This window comes from Myripristis murdjan, chromosome 8, assembly GCF_902150065.1.
Source record: "Myripristis murdjan chromosome 8, fMyrMur1.1, whole genome shotgun sequence".
Lineage (NCBI taxonomy): Eukaryota > Metazoa > Chordata > Actinopteri > Holocentriformes > Holocentridae > Myripristis > Myripristis murdjan.
The window spans coordinates 9,824,461-9,848,732 of record NC_043987.1 but is presented as its reverse complement, the minus strand read 5'-3'; the positions used below and the strand labels follow the sequence as shown (position 1 = coordinate 9,848,732).

The 24,272-nt window shown below is 40.9% G+C and overlaps 1 protein-coding gene across 1 annotated transcript in view; it reads right to left on the bottom strand.

The window, feature by feature from the left end:
- Positions 1 to 21,603, bottom strand: part of brsk1b (BR serine/threonine kinase 1b) — a 34,302-nt gene extending 12,699 nt beyond the window's left edge. The window contains exons 1-11 of the mRNA XM_030057202.1: positions 20,948 to 21,603; positions 20,252 to 20,346; positions 16,162 to 16,247; positions 15,684 to 15,824; positions 14,358 to 14,474; positions 12,946 to 12,979; positions 12,722 to 12,790; positions 10,832 to 10,978; positions 4,822 to 4,853; positions 2,957 to 3,121; positions 1,274 to 1,371 (exon numbers count right to left, since the gene is read on the bottom strand). Of these exons, the coding sequence (XP_029913062.1) occupies positions 1,274 to 1,371; positions 2,957 to 3,121; positions 4,822 to 4,853; positions 10,832 to 10,978; positions 12,722 to 12,790; positions 12,946 to 12,979; positions 14,358 to 14,474; positions 15,684 to 15,824; positions 16,162 to 16,247; positions 20,252 to 20,346; positions 20,948 to 21,035 (1,072 nt within the window). The 5' untranslated portion in view covers positions 21,036 to 21,603. The remainder of the gene's footprint in view (positions 1 to 1,273; positions 1,372 to 2,956; positions 3,122 to 4,821; positions 4,854 to 10,831; positions 10,979 to 12,721; positions 12,791 to 12,945; positions 12,980 to 14,357; positions 14,475 to 15,683; positions 15,825 to 16,161; positions 16,248 to 20,251; positions 20,347 to 20,947) is intronic.
- Positions 21,604 to 24,272: the final 2,669 nt, after the last annotated feature.

The window sequence follows — 24,272 nt, the reverse complement described above, 5'->3', positions numbered from 1 at the left end:
CACATGTTTTCTTTGTGTAACAAGTGCTTGCTTTGGATAAGAGTGCCAGCTACATGCCTAAAATATCGAATGTAAATTGAACCAGTCCACCTGCGGCCCTGTGATTTCCCTCTGAAGGCTTTCAAGTGACGTAAGGCACCATCTGGCAGCCATACTGGAGGTCAACAGCTCTTGGGCAACAGCTGTCAACAGCTAATTGAGTTTCTAAAAGCTAAACTTGGCCATCTCCTCAAAATTTAATAGACATTATTAATTCATTTGCTGTTTTGACAGGGAACTAATCACTTTACCAGTGATATGTCTGACATGTACACATCATTTTGTGTTTAGATAGTGTTGGCTTGTTAGCCAGCAAAAAAAAAAAAAAACAAAAAACAAAAAAAAAAAAAAACAGGTTGTGAATCACTGTCCTCTTGTAAACATGTCTAACCTGAGCACTAATTAATGTATCTAGTGGAAGCTAGCATTAGCAGTGGGAATAAATCAGTTTCATTGTTAAATTTGCATATGCTAAAAGTTAGCTGGCTTATTCTGGTTAGCTGAGCCTTTCCAAGCTACAACTGATAGCATTTTGCAGTATGGCTGAAGACGAGAATTTGGAAACATGAAGTGGAAAAATCTCAATTCCTATTTTTAGGTGTTTCTTATTACTCTGTTATTTCAAAATAAAAAATACCATTTAAAAAACCTACATGCAAAAATTTATATAAAATCTTCATTTAGCACATATTGTCAGTCTGTAAAATGAGCTACAGTCAAAGCTGCATTTTTCCATCAAATGTCACACTTCAGCAGACTGTGCTACACTGTAAAAAATTCATTTTACATTTTCAAAAAGTCATTTAGTCTCATACTCACTGTTAAAGTCCATTTTTTTCTTAAAATAAATGAAAAATCTGGGTCTGCCAGTGGGATAAGATAAACCCTTATGTTTTCAAAGCTAATAAACTTGTTTTGCAGAATTTTCAAGTTGCACTGAAACAAATCAGATTATCTCATCCATCTCTTTTCCACTTGTTTCCAGAAAAACAAGATTTTAACACTGAATATTAGAGTAAAAAATGTTTTTTGTTTGTTTGTTTGTTTGTTTGTTTTTTACGGTATATACACCCTAAACTAATGTAAATATAGGCCTTCTCTACCAAAAAAGAAAAAAAGAAATTTGACCCAGGTTTTATGGGTTTATTAAGTGAGAGATTCACCAGTGGTGAAAATTTCTAATTTTCATCTGTGTCAAGAGTAAATATTGGTTGTAAAGGCCGTTTGCTTTCACCTATATCGTTTCTGGGTGGCAGATCCTCATCCTCACAGCTGGGGTATCGCTCCTTCCTGTCCAACAGGAGGTAGTAGATCATCTTCTCCTGGTTCTCCCTGTGGACAGAGATAAAGATTAAACAAATAGAAAAGACTAGGCAGAACGAGAACAGAGAGAGAGAGATATGTCAACAAACAAAACAGGAGAAAAAGATTGAAGTAAAAGCAGTAAAAAAAACAAACAGCTCATTGTTGATTTTATAATAATCAAATCAAGCATAACATAAAGGCTTTGCTGCGGTGCCACAAATCTCCTAGCAACCACGGCTGGTGTCATCATGGAGGTCCATTAGAAAATCAGGTTCATCATGGCTCATTCAGCAATGCGTGATCAATGTACTCGTGGTTTATCATATAATCTTTGTTTTTCAGAAGGAAAGTGCTTATTTGGGAAATAAAAGAACAAAGTCACTTGTCATAGGCTTCTTTTGAGAGCCAAGGTTGCTTGTTTATTTCAGAACATCTGGCAACCCTGTCTTTCGTGTTTCGGTAATGAGGGCAGATCTATGAATGCTGTGGCACAGTGGGTAGTGGAGGGCCACAGAGGCATGAAAACAAGGGGCAGAGGCAGAGAGAGATGGAGAAAGAGGCATTGTTGACATTGTGGCTCTTGTTCCTGCCATGCCAGAGTGACGAATGATGTAACTAATTGACTTGCCAAAGCCAGATAGACAAAAGGGAGAGAGAGAGAGAGAGAGAGAGAGAGAGAGAGAGAGAGAGAGAGAGAGAGAGAGAGAGAGATTAAATGAATGCCAAAGCAATGACTTCAAACAATGCATAGTGGCAGGGGCCTTTATTTACCTCAACTGCAGAGGGTACCAGGCCTTTATTTCTAAGTCCCTCTGCTTGATAAGTGTATTTGCTCATTAGTATGAAGCCTCCTTGTTTTCTGATTCCATTTGGGTAGTTTCTTGTCAAGGTGTTTCAGATCCCAATTTCAGTGAACAAAACACCACTGGCCATGTGCAAGTGAACGCATCATTAGATGATGTAACGGCTAGAGTGTGGATAGCTGACCCGAGCCCGTTGGGACCCGTCAGGACCCAAAGGCTCAAGCCGGGTTCGAACAAAAATTTATAAATTATGTTCAGGTTCAGGTGGGGTTCGGTCACATTGGCGTTATTTAAGTGAAACACTAGTGTGAAATGAAAGCGGTAAATAAAACCTAGCAATGGAGGACAAGCAAAATCTCAGGCTCGGGTTTGTTTTGGACACAACCCAACCTGCTGAGGATTAAATGCTATTTTCAAATAAGAGCAGAGCAATCCGACCAGAACACCTCCTCAGTTTTGTCACATCAGCTTGATTACTACAAGCCCCCATAATGTATGTTTTTAGCAAGTGAGATAGGTTCATTTACAGGTGATTGGTCTTTCCAGAGTCACAATATATCCTTACTCCACAAGGGGAACTAAAGCCTGCTGGAGTGGATTACTACAGAAAATACAGCCCCTGAAACTCCATTTTGTTACAGTTATTGACTTTTAGGAACTTTCAGATCTTGGTGGATGATGAATATAGTCCTCAAGAGTATATAAGAAAAAATCCTGTGTTTAATTGGGTTTACCATCCCTTTAAAAATTGGGGCCAGCTGTTATATCTATTAAACCCCAAAGTGTGTCCTGTTTTTTTTTTTACTCACTCTTCACACTGTAGGTCCCGTGTGAGCTTGACTCGGTCTCTGAAGCAGCCGAGGGAATACATGCTGTCCAGGACGTCGGGGTCCAGCTCCGTTAACGACAGGATCCTCTTCACACACACCCGACGAGGCGGGGGCTGCTCTGGACACGGCTCGTTGCGACCCCCCCTGATGGAAAAACATCAGCATATAGAGTCAGACGCAGCTGGAAACACACATATTGAATTTCCCAGCAAGCATTTCACACATGGCCATGTGCAGGAGGCCGAGTTCAATCCCTTAGGTTTACATGAAGTGCATGCTCAGTGTTAAACAATTTAAAACTTTTCACAGTATCATGTTTTGGCATGGCAAAAATAAAACTGGGGTTGGATTGATATGTGATTTTGCTGATGTCAGCCTCTTATTAAATACAGGGTGTTGGGTTGATCATGGGGCAAGGAACAACTGAATGACTTTTCACACCAATTGGCCAAAGTGGCCCATGGCAGTGGGTGTGGCCTTGTATAAAAACACATGTAACCCATAAATGGTGAATACACAACAAATGGAATTGACATATTTGGAAAACTGCATGGTGTGGGCAGAGGTATGAGCTCAACTTTGTGCCTTCATAATGAATTGTTCCATGATATCTTTCATACCATTATCTAGCTGAAAACTAATTTCTGATTGGCAGGTGACATGCATTAAAACCATGTAACACACACATAGTTTGCCACATGTCTGATCACTGTTTTAAATTCATACACTGACCATAAAGGTCAAAGCCAAACTAAGCAAAAAAGTGAAACAGCAGCAGGTCAAGCAAATATTAAGCAGTGGAGGTGTCGTAATTCCCACTGTTTGGTGTGGGAGCAGTGCACTGGTTTCAGAGCTTGGGGCTGAAATGCTATGCTTATCATGCTGTCACTTCAGCATAGCCTGAACCACTGAAATAGTCAATATGTAATAAAGTGGGACGTATCCAACATATTTTGGCATGCATAAGTAAACAGTTGGTCAAACGTTTGTATTTTGTGTTGCACTTTGGTTTGAAGGCTTCCTTGCTAACTAGCTTGACTAATGATGTGGTAGCACTTCAAAAATCAAACTGTTGTTGTTTTAGCTGCTACAGTGAAAAGTTAGTTTGCTAACCAATGACTGGAAGTCTTGCACAAAAAAGTAAAGTACTTTATTTGTATTTCTGTTCTGTTAAGGGAAATAACATATCAGCTACGTCCAGAGCTCAAGTTGAAATTCCCTGCCACTTGTTTCCCAGTAAGCAGATGGAGGAATACACTATGCCGGCTGTCTTTCCAAGCATTATGATTTTTTGTTAAGGCATCACACCTAACATTATCATTCCATTCACCAGGATGAACATTAACTTGATTTTGTTTTATGTGATTTTGTGTACATGAGACATACTGTCACATAAAGCATATCCATATCAAATAAAATCCTTGAATTGGGTTACTGGTTTCAACCATACTGGCCATCCCTATCAGCAGCCTCAGACAGTATTTAAGCAGCCAGTTGCAGCATTTCATTGGTTATTCCCCAATGGAAAGACATCAAGTCTTAAAGGTTCAGTTCCATTTTGGTCCAACAGATCCAGGATAGTCCATGCTGGCTCACTGAGGAGACTCTCCTACAGTCAAACAGAACAGAACCTCCATGATTGTCATCAAACACCTCTTCTGATGTTTTTGCTCCAGAGCTGCTGTCATTCTGTTGATGACTAAGTGGACAACTGACAAATGAGTGTTTTGGAGTAGTTGTGGTTTTCATTAAAGAGAAAGGGAAGAGAGGAGGCAAGTCAAAAGGTAAAGGAAGCATGACAGATAAGGAAAAACAAAACAAAGAAAGATGAACTCGACACTTACTGGTACCAGGGATGTTTCTGTATTGCTTCTAGCTGTAATCAACAAACACAGGAAGAAACATTCAATCAGTTATCACAACATGGATATTAAGATGTACCTGCACATTTTTTACAGTTCATACACAGGAGAACAATTCGATTACATATCAGTGAACACAAGGTCCAACAGAATTGGACTCTGTGTAAGGCTAAACTCAAATCACCTCTTCCAGTTGGAGGGCTAAAAACACCATCAGGTGATCAAAAAAGTAGCTACACCCACACCTACAATATCAAGATTGCCTGCTTAGTTATTGTGCTGTAATGGTTGGACAGTACATTGGAAAAAAATATCCATCTTAAGACATTTAGTCTTATATTCAGTTTTTAAATCCTCAAAAAAATCTGCCAGTGAGATAGGATAATCCCACTTCTTTCCGATGTTAATCCAGGATTTTCTTGAATCACTTGTCATTTCATAGATGTGAGTGCGTTGATCTGCTGTGACAGCAAATAATGTGATAACTTCTGCTCATGTAATAACTGCTCATAACTTTTCCATTCTTCATGTAGTTAAAGTCAATTATATAATAACTGGCCTATATTGTAAAAAAAAAAAAAAAAAAAGAAAAGAAAAGAAAAGAAAAGAAAAAAATCTGAAGCTATAACAAAATAACTTTACATAACTAGCTGGGTAAAAAAAAAATCATAAAAAAATATAGTAACTGGAGATGATGAAGTTATAATTAAAAAAAAAAAAAACAGCTAGTAATCTAACAACAAGGCAATAATATAATACCATATCACATTATATGCAAAAAGATATTCTGATATTGGTTCAGAAATGTTGTTACATTATTGGTAAAATATTACATTATCAACTTTTCTTACTTTAAGAATGGACAATGATGTCATTAGCAGTTATCACATTAATAATGTTACATTACTGGCTGTAACATCTGACATTTTAAAATGGAAGACTTTCCTCAGTTTGCTCATAAAACCCCCCAACAGCAGCATTAATTTGTTTGAGATATTTCGGCCTGCGGGATGTCGGGCAGAGTCACCACAGTCTCCCCCGCCTTGCAGCACACGCACTGCTTCAGTACTTTATCTCGTTACATTTCCTGTAGAAGCCCCCATCCTGCAAAGCCCTGCATTAGGACAGCATACAGTGGCCATTGCATTAATACTGCACAGTATCTCTTGGGGTTGGAGTAACAGAGCAGCTGCGGTGCTGGCAGCATGTAAAAAGTGGGCCTGCTGCAAACACCGTGCATCTGCACAGAGGAAGCCAGGAGGCAGCCGGCACCATTGATAACTCTGCATTTGTGAAATCAATTAAACGCAGCATTACTAGTCAGCATTAGACACAGATGGGCCAGAGTGATTCAGCTTTGGCAGGATGTGTGGCTAAATTATGGGAACAAGTCACTTTCAGTATTCCTTGCCTGGATTGTGGATTTGACTTGATGAGAATCAAGTTGTTGTACATTTGTTATTTTACCATGTGCCGTCAACGTTTTATTTCTGGTGCATTTACAATGGCGAGGCTTGGTTCAAGTATAATAAAACATCTTCAGTTCATCAAAGACAGCCGGTCACTGGGAAAAAAGTAGGTCAAAAATTGGAGGTGTGTGATTTTGTCCAAATACAACAGATCTGCTGATCCTGCTTGCATTAACAGATGATAAACCTTTGAACAGGACTGAACTCTGTCACCTCGAAAAGCAAGCGAGGTTACCTTGGAGACAACTAGCAAGGAGACAGACAGAGAGAGAGACAGACAGACAGAGAAAGAGACAGGGAGACAGTCTGACCTGGTTTCAGGCTCCATTAATCAACAGCTCATCAGACAGATCCACAGCTCTGATTAAATCTGCTCTGTTGTGGCTGAAATGACCGGCTGACTAACAGCCACACAGAAACCCAACAGGCTCTTTCTCTCTTTCTTTCTGTCTGTCTTTCTTTCTTTTGTTCTTTCTTTCTTTCTTCACCATGCAGCACATTTCCACCCCTCATCCCTGCCTCACTCCAGCTTCCCTTTACGCTCTGAGTGCAGTGGAATTTTCTCTATCATTCATCCATTCATTCGTTAACATCCATTCATAACATTAGGGCCATACTAGTGATTTTGAATGTTTGGCACATCCACCAACAATATACCCACATTTTACATCACAATTTAAGATTTCATAACATACAATCAAAATCCACAGAACTGATACTTCTCTCTGTAAAGCAAGGGACTATTTTCTGGCGGAGAGAGCATTTCATTGCACCCAGTTTCAAGTCATCAAAACACAATAGTGCTGCTGCTTTTAGGAAAACTAATGTGGAAGACTTTATTACGGTGATGGAATACTGGTGTGAAGAAAGTCTGAACTCTCTGAAAGTTCATTTTCAAATTGTAGTGGAATGAATGGAAACTAATGGCTGGATAAAAGGGAGGAAAATGATATATGAGTTATAAAATACCACTGCTCGGTTTGGGAAAAGATTAGCAAAATCGTGAAGTTTATACATTTTGTAGATATTAGGCTAAACAAATAAAACTGGTATGGTCCTTTCATGATATTACGATGACAAAAACGCCAGATGATATCTAGTATCATATCCTGATATCAAGATAATATAATATATCACCCAGCCCTAGAATCACATACACCTCTCTACGGCGGCGTGCTAGGGCCATAACATTCTGAGAAAAAAAATGTGAAAATTCTGAGATTGTAAAATCACAAATTTATGAGAAAAAAACTTGGAAAAAATGTTTTTGTATATTTAATGTATATTTTTTTCCCCTTTTTTTCTTCTTTCAAGGACATGGCTTGACTTTGTACAGCTGATGACCTCATCAAATTCTACTTTGTAATGGGATTTAGTGACAAGGAGATATTCTTCAAAAGCATTCAAGCATTCAAGCATCTCTTCAAAGTCTGGAAAATTATCTTATGATATCTCATGATAATATTGTGACTCTTGGCTAAAATCACCAGATTTTCCTTGTTACTTACCGTATTTCACCAATTAATTGCCAGGCCGCAAATAGCCGCCTGGTTCTTTTAAACGCCTGGGGTCTGCACCCATTTTGCATATTAAACGCCCACCCGAATAACTGCCGGGGCGATTATTTGCATTATATTGAGGTAAACCCAAAATAAGGCTATTCACCTTATTTTTGAAGACGTAAACAGTTACCCGCACAATAACTGTGCGGCACTTCCGTTTTCTGTCAAAATAAGAGAGCTAGCTAATGTTAGAAAAAAGGGTGTACCGTAATCTTACATCGACCGACTAACTCTTATTTTGACAGAAAACGGATGTGTCAGAGGGAATGACTTGCAGCGCGAGCGGTTTGCACTATGTTTGTACGTACAGATATGTTTACCTTATGCCTTACAGTACTTTTGTACTAAAAAATGTGCTGGACAGTAACTGTCATCACCATAATGGCCTGGTGCAGGTCTGTCTAAAAATAAATAAAGGCCTGCAGCAAATAGCCGCCTGGTTCTTTTAAACGCCTGGGGTCCAAGTTGATTTTGCGTATTAAACGCCAGGGCTATTAATTGGTGAAATATGGTAATCCAATATCTGCTTCCACTTTAATCTAAGAATATCTGAGTTTTTTTCTCTGAAATTTGTGACTTTAATCTTGAAAATTCTGAGTGAATTTGAAATTGTTTCTTACTTTGTTCCTTATCTCTTCATCCATCCCCCTCTATCCATGCTGTTTGTCAGTACTGACTTCCACAATATGTTTAAGCCACATCTAGAGGAGGGTGTCCTCTTTATCCCACCCCCTCCCTCCATCAGTCCTGCCTTCCCTTGGTGTCTATCTTCCATTTTAGCAGGGGTTGGGAGTCAGACTATTAAACTAGGGGGGTTCCTCTATCTCTTATCTTTATCCCTCACCTCCTCACATATCCCTGCCTTTCTCAATCCCCCCACGTTCCTCCCCTTTATCCTGCCTCCATGCATACTGGCTCTAGTCAGGGTTGATTTCTATCACATCTTGAAGCCAGTCCGCAGGCTGAGGAATCTCTCTGCCTGGCTCAAGCATACATGCAGAAATGAATACAGGTGTCAACGTAGCACAACTGCAGCCAAAGCAACTGGGAACCTTGAGATCATTTGGTCATTTGAGGTCAGACCTGAATTTGGAGTTGTGGCGCCAATGAGGATTTATTGATCTCTGAGATTTTCATTTATCTGTTCACCTAGATGATATTTTTGACAGAAAAGTCCCAAATATACCTTCAATTTCAGGGTTTCCTCAAGAGATGTAACACAAGTAAATGGTCGCCAAGAACGAACATGCACATGTCAGTATGATTTCGTCAGTTCAATCCGTTCTATGTATCAGTTCCATCAAATTACACTCATCTTCCCCCTATCTAAAAAAAAGCTTGGCTATGCCTGAGTACGTCTGAACATCACAGATCCTACTGGTATCATTATTTTGCACATCTCTCATGTCCATTTGTTTTTATTTATCTAAAGAATGAATTGAAAAATACTATTTATAGAAATGTATTGCTTTGCAGAACTTAGTTAAGTACTATTTGTATACAAAGAGAAATTAAGCATAAACTTCATTATAAAACCCTTGTGCAAAAAGTTTGTGTTGTAAAATGTCTCTCCTTGCATTGAGGCTGTCCTGCCAAGGTGGAGTTTTGAAGTGCGTGGTCGTCACCAAAGCACAAGAGGAATAAATGGCGAGGAATGCCGACATCTGTGTCCGTGTTTATTACAGCACACAGAAAGCATGAACCAGCCTTTACTCACGTCCTCCCACCAGGCCTCCTTCTGTTGTCAGGACTGACATCCTATCACACCTTTTCAAGAAAAAGATCCACCCTCACATATTCTTACACTGTTGCATTTCATCAGTTGGTGATCCTCAGTGTGTTCTGGATTTATTTTGTGATGGAAATGTTGTTGTTTTCTTTACTGATGTACCTGCTTTCCCTCAGCCTGCCTCATCTGCTTATGGAACCGCAAGTGAATATTAGAGGAGCTGAGTCTGCCTCTGCTTTGGAATCTCAACTGAAAACATACTTTTCTTAAAACTTGCTTTTTCCTGATTTCCTAATATTCTTCTTTTCTGTTGTTCTGTTGTTTTCTGTTCTTTTTTCAGTGTCTCTTCTGTCCATTGCTTTAATCAGTCCATTTTATTTTACTTTGGGGGGTGTTTAGCCCTTTGTAACTTTGAGAAGAAAAATGCTATATTAATAAAATTCTTCCTCTTGTTATTACTATTACTTCTGCACAAAACTGAACTTTTGTAGACTGTTGGGTTGTATACTTCCCTGTGTGTTATGTGAGTCCACATGGTGGTGAAATATCCTCATCAGTTGCTCTGTGCTCCCCTGGACAGCTAATCCAGAAAACTGTCAGCAAAGTGGATTACTACAATATAAAAAAAAACAACAAGTCCCAGCACCCATTTTTGGCATAATTACGATTATTTGTCAAGGTACTATCAGGTGGTTTTGTCCTGATGCAAAAGTTTCCTGCCGATGCTACCTGCCGGATCTACTTTCCAATTCAAATAGGAAAATAACAAGAAAACAGACATTTAATTTCCTCAAAAAATGGGTACCTGGACTTGTTGTTTTTATATTGGCTTAATCCACATTGAAAGTGTTATTTTGGGAGCTGTTTTGCCCAACAGTGGAAGTGAATGGAGAGACAGAAATCCAGTATTGTGGATTAGCAGCCCAGGAGAGCACTGAGCAGCTGATGAGGAGATTTCACCACCATGTGGACTATACTATACAAGAACTATACAATCCAACAATTTATCAATTTTGCTTTAAGGTAGTAATTTCCTACATTTCTCCAAATTCGGTGTAAAATTTTTCATTTGAATCAAAGGTGGATATAGATATAGTCAGTAAAACTTATTAGTTAGTTAGTGAGTACAGTCTATTGAAGCTGATGTCAGTGGACTTTTACACTTCTTATGTTGTTCCTTTATTTGAGGCCTAACCCAGCGGCCTTGCTCCATAATTTCCTCCTGTCCTTACCGTGAGCCTCTTGTCAGGGTTGACTTCTATCATCCCCTTCAGCAGAGCTTGGCAGTCAGGGGGGATGAAGTGGGGCATGTGGAATACGCCGCTCTTCACCTTCTCCAGGAGCTGCCGCAGGTTATCATGGTCAAAGGGCAAGGCACCCTGGAAGATGGATAGAAAGAGAAAGAAAATGATAGAGATTGGGGATAAAGACGAGAGGAACAGGGAAGTGAAAGAGATTAAACAGAGTCTGGGTGGTTGTCGCTCATTGATTCAAACAGGTTAGATTTTGAACTAGCAAAACAGTATATGGTACAACACAGACATTTCTAACAGGTTAAAGTCACAGATCACAGCTAGCTCTAGGAAAGGAAGTAGTTCCACCAGTTTTGAAGAAAAGGGGCTGGAAAAAGCGTTGATAATGAATCTGAAACCAAACGTGTTGTTGTGCATCCTTCAAAATATTTTTTCAGCTTAAAGTCATTGCTCAAAATCGTGTTGTCTGCTGGTCCAGATCCACTTCATTCATTTTGTCTGTATGTCCATCCAGCCATTCAAATGACAAGTGTACTGGACAGTCTGCAGTGAAATTTCGTGAACACACTCACGTTCCCCACAAGATGAAACCTGTCAGTTTTGGTGGCTTCATCAGTGATGTGCAAACTGACACCTCACAAGAACTAGCTCAACGTTTAGTTCACACAGATTAAAATTAACTAGTTCATAAGTAAAAAAAACATGTTCTCTCTAGCAGTAGAGGACATAATCCTATATGAGGCAATGTAAGAACTTGTGAATATCAGAACTTTCACGGGGTTTCTGTTTTTCTGTAAACAGGTTTCCTTAAAAGCTACTTGACAGATCACCAACTGCAGTCTAGGTGGCAGCGCTGCCCCTTAACACAGAAAGAGAAGAAGACGAAACGACCTCAGTCACTTGTGAGTCGGTCAGACAGCACAGATGGCATAGGTGGATGACAAGGAAGCGAGGAAAATAGGTCAGAAACTGAGAGGTTTAATACCAGAATGTAAATTGCTCTGCGTGAACAGTGTTTTGGTTTAAAAAAAATTTTAGGCTACTATAAGTTATAGTATCATTTTCCCATATGATCCCAGATAATACTAGGTTGTCTGAATATAACCTACATGAATATGAGGTACCACAGATCCTCCATCTAATTAGGTTTTTGTCAGTCCAACCATCCTTGCAAATGAGCTACTAATGCAAAACTCTGCTAATAACAATATAGCTTAAGTGTTGGCAGCTTCTGTATACGTTACTGTAAGATGTAAATGAACTGTAGCTTAATGTGCGTATTAAAAAGACTGTTCTCTTCATATTACACTGTGTTGTTATTCTCTCCTTTAGTGGTAACAACAGCATTCCTGTATTTGATATAGATACACAGGAGAGTGCACGTACAGAAAGATTTTATTGTCATCAGCTATGGTTTTGCGCACTGCCAACAGTGTCTAGAATGACTTTGAGTAGCGTTTCAGTGTTCAGAGCAGAGCGTTGTCTCACCTTGTTATATTTTATTTACAGTCAGTCAAATGCATGGCTCACATTTTGTAGTCTAAGTGCACACATGCTTCCATAGCAACCCTGCAACCACAGAGCCCTCCCACAGAACAAATCCCAGTTTACCTCCTGCATATACATGAATTTGTGAAACATGTATTCTATAAAAATGAGAAAGGCAAATGAGAGGATATGAGAGAGCAGGTGTAGCAATGTGTGGAGATAAAATGAGAGGGAAAAAGAAAGGAAAGGAGAGAGGAGGCGAGACTGAGGGCTGGGAAAATGCGAAAAGAGTAGGATGGGTGGGAGGGAATGAAAGGAGTGAGACATAGAGAAAGGGAAATAGCAGAGAAATGAAAAGACGGAAGATGAAAATCTTCTTACCACAAGAAGAGCGAAGAGGATGACTCCACAGCTCCAAACATCCGCCCTGCGACCATCATACTTCTCTCCCTGAAGCACAAACGCAGGAACAGGGTAATGCTAGACATGCTGAAACACACACACTCGCACTCACACACACACACACACACACACACACACACACACACACACACACACACACACACATACATACACACTGACAGACTGACAGACCAGCAACTTACCCTTATAACTTCTGGGCAGGCGTAATGTGGGGATCTATAAGAAAGGAGGGGGACATGAAAATTAAATTAATAAATAAATTACATCGCTAGACACATATATAAACACACAGCTAAAGACAGAAGTGTGCGCATGTGTGTGTCTCATTCATGTTAAAACATTCTGGATCCCAAGCGTAAAAAAATGAGAACACTTGCTCCCTCTGTTAGTCTGAATAGGTGAATCCAGGTGAATACCACAGTCTTTTACTAATTTTCAATCCAGTTCAGCCATGAAGGAGAGATGGTTTAAGAAAAAGGTTTAAGCTCAACTGAGTCATCAACTGCACAACAGGAAGTGCAACTGAATATTGGGAAGATGTTCCTAACATCTAGTACACTCTGTGTATCTCGTCCAATTTCAGACCAATTGTTGAAATCCTAAAATCAATTAAATATCAAGTATCAGATGTCACCAAAAAGATACATTGCTCGTCTTTCATTTGAGACCAAATGGCACATTTAAAGAGCAAAAGGAGCACCTCTGTCCATAGAGCTGGAAATGACTAGTGTTGCATAGCACAAGAATTTTAAACCAGGTACAAACAAATTAAGCATTTATATCAAATTTTCCATTAATTTAGAGAAACATTAATTGTACATTTTAAAGGGATAATTCCCCCTCTAGCTGTTCTGTAGGACAGTAGTGGTGCTGTCTTCCTCTCAATGTTACGGAGTGCTGGATACTGGCTGGATGCTCCAAATGTTAACTGTTTGCCTCCCGCCATTGAGGTGGACTTCCCCCCAGCTAATATTCTAAAAAATAATCTTTAAATCCTTAATCCAAACTGTTAAATAAACAGTTTTAGAGTGTTTTTAGAGTGTTTTGATGAAAAATATGGACAGAAACTCAAGCAATCTACTTCTGTCTCTGTGGTAGCTACTGCTCCTCTGGCGCGGAGTGAAAAAAAAATACAGTTCTAAAGAATAATTTAATTTAAAAGAATAATTTAGTAATTTATATGCACTTGAATTTGGGAAAACAATGCTTATAAAGTGAGGTTAAACCTTCTTTGAGTGGATTAAGGTGGTCATTTTTAAGAGTGTTAGCTGGGGGGAAGTTCATCTCAATGGCAGGAGGCAAACAGTTAGCATTTGGAGCATCCAGCCAGTATCCAGCACTCAGTAGCAATGAGAGAAAGATAGCACCAATGCAGTCCTACATAACAGCTTGGGGGGAGGTGAAATAATATTTTCAAAATGGGTGAACTATCCCTTTAATCTCTAAATCGCTTATCTAACAACATTGGCAGCATTGTTGTGAATCATATGAAATCACACTGTGATGCAATCAAATTTTGACCCTGAAGAACTGAAACAAAACATAACAGGTTTGTGATTAATCAGTGCTTAAACCCCTTACACTCAGTACTCACCCACAACTGGTTTCTAGCAGGCTGTCCCCCACTTGTAGAGAGGCCATTCCAAAGTCAGCTATCCTGATGTTATTCTTCTCATCCAGGAGAAGATTCTCTGGCTTCAAGTCTCTGTGGCTGGACACACACACACACACACACACACACACACACACACACACACAAACACAGAAACACTGAGTGTACTAAGGTATATTTTCCAGACCATGAACAGTGGTAACAGCTATGCTCTATCCTGTATCACAGTGGTTCCCAATCTTCTTGGCTCATGATCCCTTAAACTGACACAATCTCCAGTCACATGCAGAGTTCAACCAATCAATGATTTTCTGTTTTAACTAGACATGTGCTGCTGGTGAGCAACAGCAGAATATATATCCAAAACGACAGGAGTCCTCAATGAAACTTCTGTCCCTGAACAGCAAATCTGAATTAAAAACTACTAAAGTTATTGCTTTCACAATATGACAGTTTGCCCTGGGGGTGGTGCTAGAGGGAAGGTCGTAGAGTCACCAAAGTCAATAGGATTCTTTCTCTAAGGATCATGAATATGCATAACAAATTTGAAGAGATTTAAATAAAAGGTATTTGAGTTATCACGCTAAAAGCCAGGAAGGCAGTAAAGGCAAATCCATAACCAATCTGTTGTTTTGGGGATATAATTATCAGAGTAGGCCTACTGTTGAGAATCTAAAAAATAGACATTTTGTAGAACAGAAAAATGTTGTTGACTAAGTCATGAATCATGAAACAGCCATCCAAAATGATCTCACAACTCCTTGGGAGGTCCTGACTCCTAGGTGAAGAACAAGCTCTCACATATACAGACTTCCATATTAAGCATTAACATCTATACTAATGCTTGGATCCACTGGTGGAGCCACAGTTCATTTCTGTATGTCCTGGTTGTGGCACACAGGTGGTTCAAATACTGTGGCATTTCCCCCCAAAAGTCATTATATTTGTTTTATCTTGATGGGCTAACCAAAATTTGGAGGGTTAGTAATCCTATCAGATGTGCTCTCAATCACAGATACAAAATAGCAAAAATATAAAAAATATGCAGCTGAATGTACATCTGAAGTGAAGTTATTATTTACCCGTTGTTAAAGTCTGAAGCAGTATCAATAGAGTATCGAGTACTGTGGTGGCTAACATCACTTAATTAAGCTGGTATCTTATCTAGCACACATTTTGTAACAAGGAATCTATTTTAAGGGAATTAACAGAATGATTTCAAATAAGTGTGAATAAACTGTCAGTGGAGATGCAGGAAATGATCACTAATGTAAATAGCCAAGGAAGTTTCCCTGGCTTCTAACAGACCATATGGAGTGGCTGTGGCAGAAGTCGAGGGCGGATATGATTTGTCTGAAGAATTTCCTGGCCTCTTTGGGCGTCAACCTGCCCTTCTTCACCAGGTAGTCGAACAGCTCTCCGCCCGACACATGCTCCAACACCAGGTACCTGCGAGACAGGAGGACGCGGGGTTAGAGAAGGTCGATTTACCACCCGTGTGCATGAGTGCTCAGAGCCAACTCTCTACAGGAACTTGTGAAAAAAAAAACAACAACATAAAGATTATATTCTTGTGCATGCAGCTTCCATAAATGCAAACCTTCACACACTCACACAGCCTTCTGTATCTCTGATGCCATATGTTTTAAATCGTAGTTTTGTCTCACTGAACTTTATGTTTTTCCCCCTGCATGAACTTGAGGTTGTTTTTGTTCTGACAGAGATTCAGAGGCAGAAAAAGGAAGATAAGAGGCCGAGGAGAGGAGAAAGATATAGAGATACTCACAGGTATTTGTTATTCTCATAGACATCATGCAGCTTCAGAACGTGAGGGTGCTCTATTAGTTTAAGAATAGCTATTTCTCTCTCCACCTGGAGACAGTGAGAACGAGAGAGAGAGAAAGAGAGAGAGAGAGAGAGAGAGAGAGAGGGTAGGAGGAAAGTCGAAAGTGATAGAGATTAAAATGTAGGAAACACAAGTTAAATATGTTGTAAGGGACATAGAGGGTGGAGAGATAGAGAGGGTAAATCCAAAGAGAGAATACATATAAATGTAGAGAAAGAAAGAAAGAAAGAAAGAAAGAAAGAATGAAACTAAACTAAAACTAATAAAACAAGGGGAGGTCTCCTCAAGATCGGAGAAAACTGAAAGAGCACGATTGGAATTTCACTGAAACTGTAGCTGTGATACTGGGATCAGTAAAGCTAAAAAACAAATAAAACATAGCCATCAATTACATATGTTTCAAGTGTGTCTTGTGTACATTTACAGAGCTTTGCAGATAGAGGAGGAGAGGGAAACTGGCCGTGTCTTGTAATGATAGACAAATTCTAAATATGCATCCACACAAGCACAGAAACACAGAAAACAACTCCAGAGGCAATTCATTTTCCGACCAAACACACAGCAGCCAATGTTGGCCAATGTTGTCACCTAGTTTCCTCCGTTCGTGGGTGAGAAAAAAACTGGCAGCTGAACTTTTGGATCACAGCATCTGTCTGCAGCCTAAATCTGCACCACCACACTTAGAAACAGACATGTCTGCATGGCCACATTAAAGTGACTTTATCAGCATCACAAAACACTAACAGGCCAAGGATTATCTGTGAAACTCTCCAAAACAGCGTGGGAACACACGTTTCTTTCATTACGGAGCCAGCTTTCTTTGCCTGTCCCAGCAAGCATTTTAGCCTTTTAATTGCCATTAATTGAAATTAATGATCATGCATTTATTTTTCAAAAATAACTAAAGGATAATCCAAGAGGAGGTGCGCTTCAGGTGGTTCTTTGCATCTGTGACAATAATCTTTTTTCAATGGAACAACATCTCATAGAGGATAGGCTCACTTATTATCCGACTTGCAGTGCCAGTATCAGTAGTAACAGCAGAGAAATTTCAATTTTGGTTGACTTTTGATGTTTGTAATTGTCTTACTGGAAGTTACCGGTGGTAATGTCTTTGCTGTAACGCCAGTCAGCAACTGAATTGACTTTCCAGAGATGTGTGTGTGTTTGCCATTCACTCCTGGATTATGAATTTTAAGGCAATCTTACGATAAAAAATTTTCTTCTGATCTGTCTCACAATGCTAGAACAATCACGATCTAAATAAAAAATACACAACACTCAGCGGTCCAGCCTCCCGCTCTCTAGCCATGCTGGAATAACTGAGCTGTTTGCTAATTCCTGCTGTGACCATGGTGACCCCTGGCGATATCCTCTGTTTTTAAGGAGACAGGAGAAGTTCTCCCTGGGGTGAAACGCACTACAGTCATGCTCTAGGGAAACATCTGGGTGGGGGAGAAAGCTGATTATTCCTCACACATGTAAACTGAGGTTTTTGAATGCTCAGATTTAGATAAGCAGTAACAGTAGGAACGCAAAATAAGGCCATGCCCATGCCAATGCATATGAGCAACACAGCAGAGGCTCATGTTGTCACACACATAAGCTGGCACTAACTAAGCTGCTAAAAAAAAATGCCATCATATAAAACTTTGTTTCATGTGTATGTTCAAAATTGTCATTTTGAACAGGGTAGAGGGGAACACAAGACGTGTATTGAGCCGTATACCAAGATAACTGTAGGAGTTAGCTGACATTACACACAAGTCACTATGGGGCAAGCTGTCTCAATAAATTCAGATAGACAGAAACATGTGACAACTTGCCCCAATTTTTTTTTCTGTAGTCAGCTACAGTGCTTCACATAATACAATTAAAGGTCATTGTAAATTGCTTATTATACTGTATGTGTGTAGTTCAGGGCAGCAGACATATCATGGAACACAACTGACTCTGACTGTCCACTTCACTGATGAATATCAAATTACACTAAGGAACGTATTTCTGTAGATAGAGAGGAATAAAGGAAGGAAGCAAGAGTGAAAACGAAAGGAAGGAAGGATGGAATAAAAACATGGTCAGAAATAATGAAAGAAGACGTGGAAATGGCGGCACACCACCTGATACACTGTCAAGGGCAGCGAGGCAGGCTGCACGCCGGTGCGCGTCTGTGTAAAGCCAAGGCAGATTTGGAGGTGCAGCTCGAGGAGTGGAGTGTGTTACCTGGTCGGCTGACATTTATTTTGGTTTGTCTCCATGAGAGGTCAGGAGGACTGGCCTATCGGCTTCCTTTTGCACACCAGTTAAAGATACCGTCAAACAGAGCAGGCCGGCTCTGAGGGATGTCCAACCTTCTTAAAGCCGTATGCAGTGCTGTCGCTGAGGAAACCAGAGGCAACAAGGCCGGCCGTGGCAAGAGGATCAACACGGAGAGTATTTATGATTTGGTTGACATTATAACAGAAGTTCAACAAAGGCATCTCCTATTTGTAGTTTTTAAAGGGGAACAGGCAGTCCAAATGCTTAGACATTTACAAAGCTTAGATGGAGATGCAGGAAAGAAGGTCCTATTCCAGAGGGATACATGTGGCTCTTGAGTCAGAGGTCTTCACCACTACACCATCTTTGGTAAGGGTGGGAATCACCAGCGGCCCAACAATACGATATTATCATGACACTTACATCACAATACTGTATGATAGTATTGCGATTTTAAACATTTTGCAATATGCGATAACATAAATTGTGACAGACTGAGCAGCTCTGTGATTAAAAACCTGCCATAAATGTTTTACATAAAATATAATGTATTGTGATCAATTATGACTGGCAAGAGTAAAATGTGTGAGAACATGCCCTAGTCTCCCCTACTCTGGGAGATTGGGAATTGCAAAGTGGGACAAAAAGTGTAACTTTGACAGTGGGCTATACATATACGAAACTGTAAAATGATTATGATAATAATAATAACAACGTTAATAATAACGAGAATATCTTTTTTAGGAAGACAAAATAATACAAGGCTGGCCAGATATTCTCCACTTTCTCTCCACTCCCTTAGAACTTTTCCTGTGTATTATGTTGTAGCCTCGGAGCATAAACTGGAAAAACCATATATACTTTGCAGCCACATTTGGAGTGCCAACACAAAACAGCTCTTTTAATTTCTCTCATTCCAGCTTTTTTCAGCTGTTCTTCCCCTCCATTTCTATGCACACACATTACAGCAGGCGATCAGCTGGCTTTTATCTGCTAATAGACAGCAGCACAGCGATGTGGTTACTAGTGGTCTTAGTGCCGAATAGGCAATGGGCAACTTTCCAAGGTAATGCAAATGAGCAATATAGTGTGGGAGATGGGGAACTGACAACTGGGACAAAGTCACCATTATTTAAAAAATAACTATATAGAGAAAGTGTACAGAGACACAAGGAGAGCAAGAATTGCTCACAAAACCGCCCTCCTCTGCCACCTTAAAATTATGCCTGTGTGTCCTATTGTAGTCTAAAATAAAAAAGGTGAAAGTGCTCAGCCACATTTGGAGTGTCAACTTGAAAAGGCGACTTTAATTTCCTTCAATCAAACGTGTTTCAGCCTGCAGTCGCTTTTCGTCTAAGGCCGTAATTAGCAGAGCTAAATCATACTCTATTGTTTGGTTTCCAGACGTATTGCCTACACACTCAGCTGTTCCAAGTTGCGACACACTGGCTGGCTATTCCTGACGAAAATAAAGAATTAATTTCTGCTTCTATTTCTGCAGGGACAGACTGCAAGCATTTCACTGGTGTCTGTGTTTTTAGCCTTAGTCTTACTGGCCACAAACACAGGTAGACACATGTATATTATGGCCTTGTCTGTAGAGGGTAATAATATTCTCAGTCAGCAACTTGTGAAATATAAATGAATGCTTTATAGACTGGGCTATTATGGGTGGACATACACACAGGACGACAAAAATACAAGTAGATAGATAGATAGATAGATAGATAGATAGATAGATAGATAGACAGTGCATGTACTGGTACTGTACCTTCATAAGAACAGATTCGGAGAGTTTTTCCCTGTTGACAATCTTTATTGCCACCTTCTGCCCTGTTATACAGTGGACACCCAACTTCACTAGTCCTGAGAGAGAGAGAGAGACAGGGAGAGAGAGACAGACAGAGAGGGAGAGTTAAAATGTGTGACTAAATCATCATGCAGTGCCATCCTTGCTATCATTACATGAACTCAACTCTCCAACTGACAATACCATGACTGCTACAGGCCCTCGACTCATTACAGTAACAGAATGAAAAGACTGAGGAAGACACTGTGATCTCCTTTCACCACCCCAGCACCCACCACTACAGTAACAGTGATGCCATAATGATTTTTCAAAGGATACTATGCAAACATCACAGACTACACCATGAAGACTGCAGGAATATTATAGTGACACTACAGGAGATCCGACATACTATCAAGCATTTTCTAATAAGGCTAGTGTAAACTCACTATTGAAGGCCACAGCCACACCATCAGCCAGAGGGGAATATCATAGGAATATCAGAGTGATTTGGCATTAAGGAGTAACACCCTAGACATAGCCTGATGCGCCCTGCAGGCATGTACACACATCTCTGATCCATTCACATGCATTCCAAGCATATCCAAGCGATATGCTTTACAACACCATGCAATGCAGTCCGTGAGGGAACCGGGGAGGGTCTGCTGCCACCCCTACCTGTCTGTCCCTTCCCCAGGGTCTTCTCCAGCCGGTAAGGCCCCACATACTGGCTGGACTGGCCCACCGACAGCTCCTTGCTGCTCATCCTCCCTCCGTAAAGAGACGATGAGATGAATTTTATATTCCCGATCTAGGCTAATAAGGCAGATCAAATCACCGGAGTCGATAGCGGTCGGTCCGTGCGTAACGCCGTAACGCACATTACACAGGCGGCTATGGCGATGTAGCTGGAGGGGAAGGAAGGGATGGAGAGGAGAGGAGGTGTGGAGGGCTGGTCGTGATCTAAAGCCGGGCCCCGTAGGCTACTCCCATGCACTTGTTTGTCATGCGGCCAGGCAGGCACCCGAAGCTCCGTGTTAAGAATAAGAAGCAGTCCAATTTGTCTCTATAAGGCCTAGAATAAAGTATCTGCCACGCGTGATCTCGGTGTCTCTTACCCTAGCGCGCAGGAAGCAGCATCACTCAGAGGGATGGCATGAAACAGGGGTGTGAGAAAGAGAGAGGAGAGGGAGGATGTGCGGGCTTTGACTGGTGCCAGTTCTGGGAGATGTCTCAAATGATGAGAATTAACCTCAGGTCACCCTAAACTCCCCACCACCACCACCACCACCACCACATTATAAATGACAGCGGTTTAAAGCTGATTGTTCCTATATAGCTTATGCAGCTGGGCGAAAAAAAAAATCAGAACAGAAAATATATCTCTTTCAAACTTGGGGAGGGTGAGGAAGGCTACATTTGTCACACATTGGTTACTGCAAGGGCTGCGTCTCAAATATCCCAAGTCAGAATAATGCCCCTGATCGAATTCATTCACTGATCAATACTAGGGGGGCACCACCTTGCCAGGCTACTTCTTATGTCCAAAATGTTTTCATAATTTTTCCAGCTGGTACATTCCTCTTCTGTCTTTTTTTTTTTTTTTTTTTTTTTTTTCAAGTCAGGCCTCGTTTGCTTGGGCTGTGCAGATGCAGCGTCTCTGATAATAATCTATTATCACAACAGCATCAGCAAGAAGAATGGGTTTTCCAATATCCGGTGCACACTTTAGCTCACCCCCTCCCGGGCCCTGCATCAGGAAATAGAGAAAGAGGGGCAGAGCATCCGAACAGCCGCGGCCAGGCCGGGTTAGACAATCAAACGCGCCATCGGTCTGCAACACGGGCGGTTACAATGGAAAGGTGCGCTCGGTGTGTGTGTGTGTGTGTGTGTGTGTCTGCGCTGTGTGTGTGTGTGTGTGTGTGTGTGTGTGTGTGTGTGAGAGTTGCAGCAGGAAAATCAGCAGTCGGCCCCGTCGCTGTGATCAATCGTGCTTCTAGAAACAACAAGCATCCTCAGCTGGCCTGGTAATAGCCGACTGCCCTCCTCCTCCCTTGCTCTCTCTCTCTCTCCCTCCCTCTCCCTCTCTCTCTGTCTCTCTCTCCCTCTCTCTCTCCCTGGTCATCTATACACATGATATCACCGCATCTCCTCCCTGGGCCGGCGTTGTCCTCCCGCACAAATGACAGATAACAAATAACAAGCCGCCTCCGGAGCGCTTTGGAGAAATGTCTTCCAGTCTGGTCCCAAAGTTCCCCGCATCCACAGGATCCGTCATTCATGGGATGACCTCCCTCCTGCCGCCGCTCCTTCTGCCCGTAATTCGCCCGATTCTCCTTTTCTTTTTTTTCCCCCTCTCGCTCTCACACTCCTCCCCTCCTTCTCCCTTGCTCTCTCTTTCTCTCTCTTCCTCCTCTTCATCCAATACGGGTAGCATCAGCATCCGGGTTCCGCTTTTCCCACCCCTCCCCTCCGCCTCTCTCTCTCTCTCTCTCTCTCTCTCTCTCTCTCTCTCTCTCTCTCTCGCCCCCACCCTTCAATCTTGTCAAACTATGAACTAGCATAGAGTAGCCTATTATAGTGATGCTATAGGAAATAAAAACATACCAACTGACTCATGACCGTGAAATCAATACTGACCATATATACGCACGCACGCACGCACGCACGCACACCCGGATGCTGGAGTCTTGCTGATTTTTCACCAAGCCTGCTGAAAAATCATTATAACATTCCATTAGGGACTCATTGTGTGTCTATGGTTCTACCATCATTAGTAACCTTGTCCTATTGCAGTTTTTAAAAAAACATTTTTAAAAATAATGATGATATCCCTATAATATTGCCATTTGCACTTAATAATAGTGTGTGTGTAATAATAGTGTTTGTGTGTGTGCGTGCGTGCGCACATATACACTATTATTACACGCACACACTATTACACACGCACGCGCACACACGCACACATTTAAGGATTTGAGAAAATCTCCACTATCTTTCAGACAGGACGGAGGTTGGACCACAAGGGGGCGTAGACATCTGTCAAGGCACACACACACACACACACACACACACACACACACACACTACTATTAAGTCCAAGTGGGAATATTATAGGGATATCATAATTATATTCTTTAAAAAATGTTATAAAAACACCAGAATTACATAAGGTTACTAAACATGATGGAACCAAAGACACACAATGAGCCATAATGGAATATTACAATGATTTTTACCAGGTTTGAAGACTCCAACACCCATTTGTTAAAATGAATATAATTAAATTTATTGTTCTGGTTAAATAAAAACAAATTAGGTCCAGCAGCGCAGCCTGTGTTTCCATTGTTCTACCAGCTTCCACCACCTCTGCTGCAGACCAGTTTGAAATAATCCCTCCACCATGTCCTAGGTCTGCCCCAAGGCCTCCCTCAAGTCAGACACACCAGCTACATCTGTGAAGTGACACAACTCAGTGCCTGAACTACTTCATATGACTGCTGTCAGTGCAGCAGCAGTTCTCCTGCATATCCTGGTTGCTGAGCTTCTTATACCTGAAAATCGTTCTACCCCTTGCAAACATGACCTCATTCTCTCAGTTAATCCTGACAGTTTGTCACTTTAGGTAAGGGCTGGGATGATGACTGCCTCACGAAACAACATCATTGCCTTATAACTCATCTTGTTCATTGTTCATGGTCTGATGCAGTGCTGGCATTATTGTAAGCACTGCGTCTGTCTGCCATTGTCTTTTTTGACCTCACTTGTGAATTTCACCCAGTGATTCTTGAAATCTTCAACTTGGGCCAGACCCCACACCCTTTTCTGAGAGAGAGCCACGGTGTTGAACTTGGGGGTGCTGATTCTCACCTGATTTCCACAGAATTGGTCACAAACTGTTTTTTTTTCCACATAGGAGATCACAGACCATAAAAAACAGAGGGACAAAACCATCTACAAAAAGCCAGGATGATATACTAGTGACACCAAACCTGACCTTAGC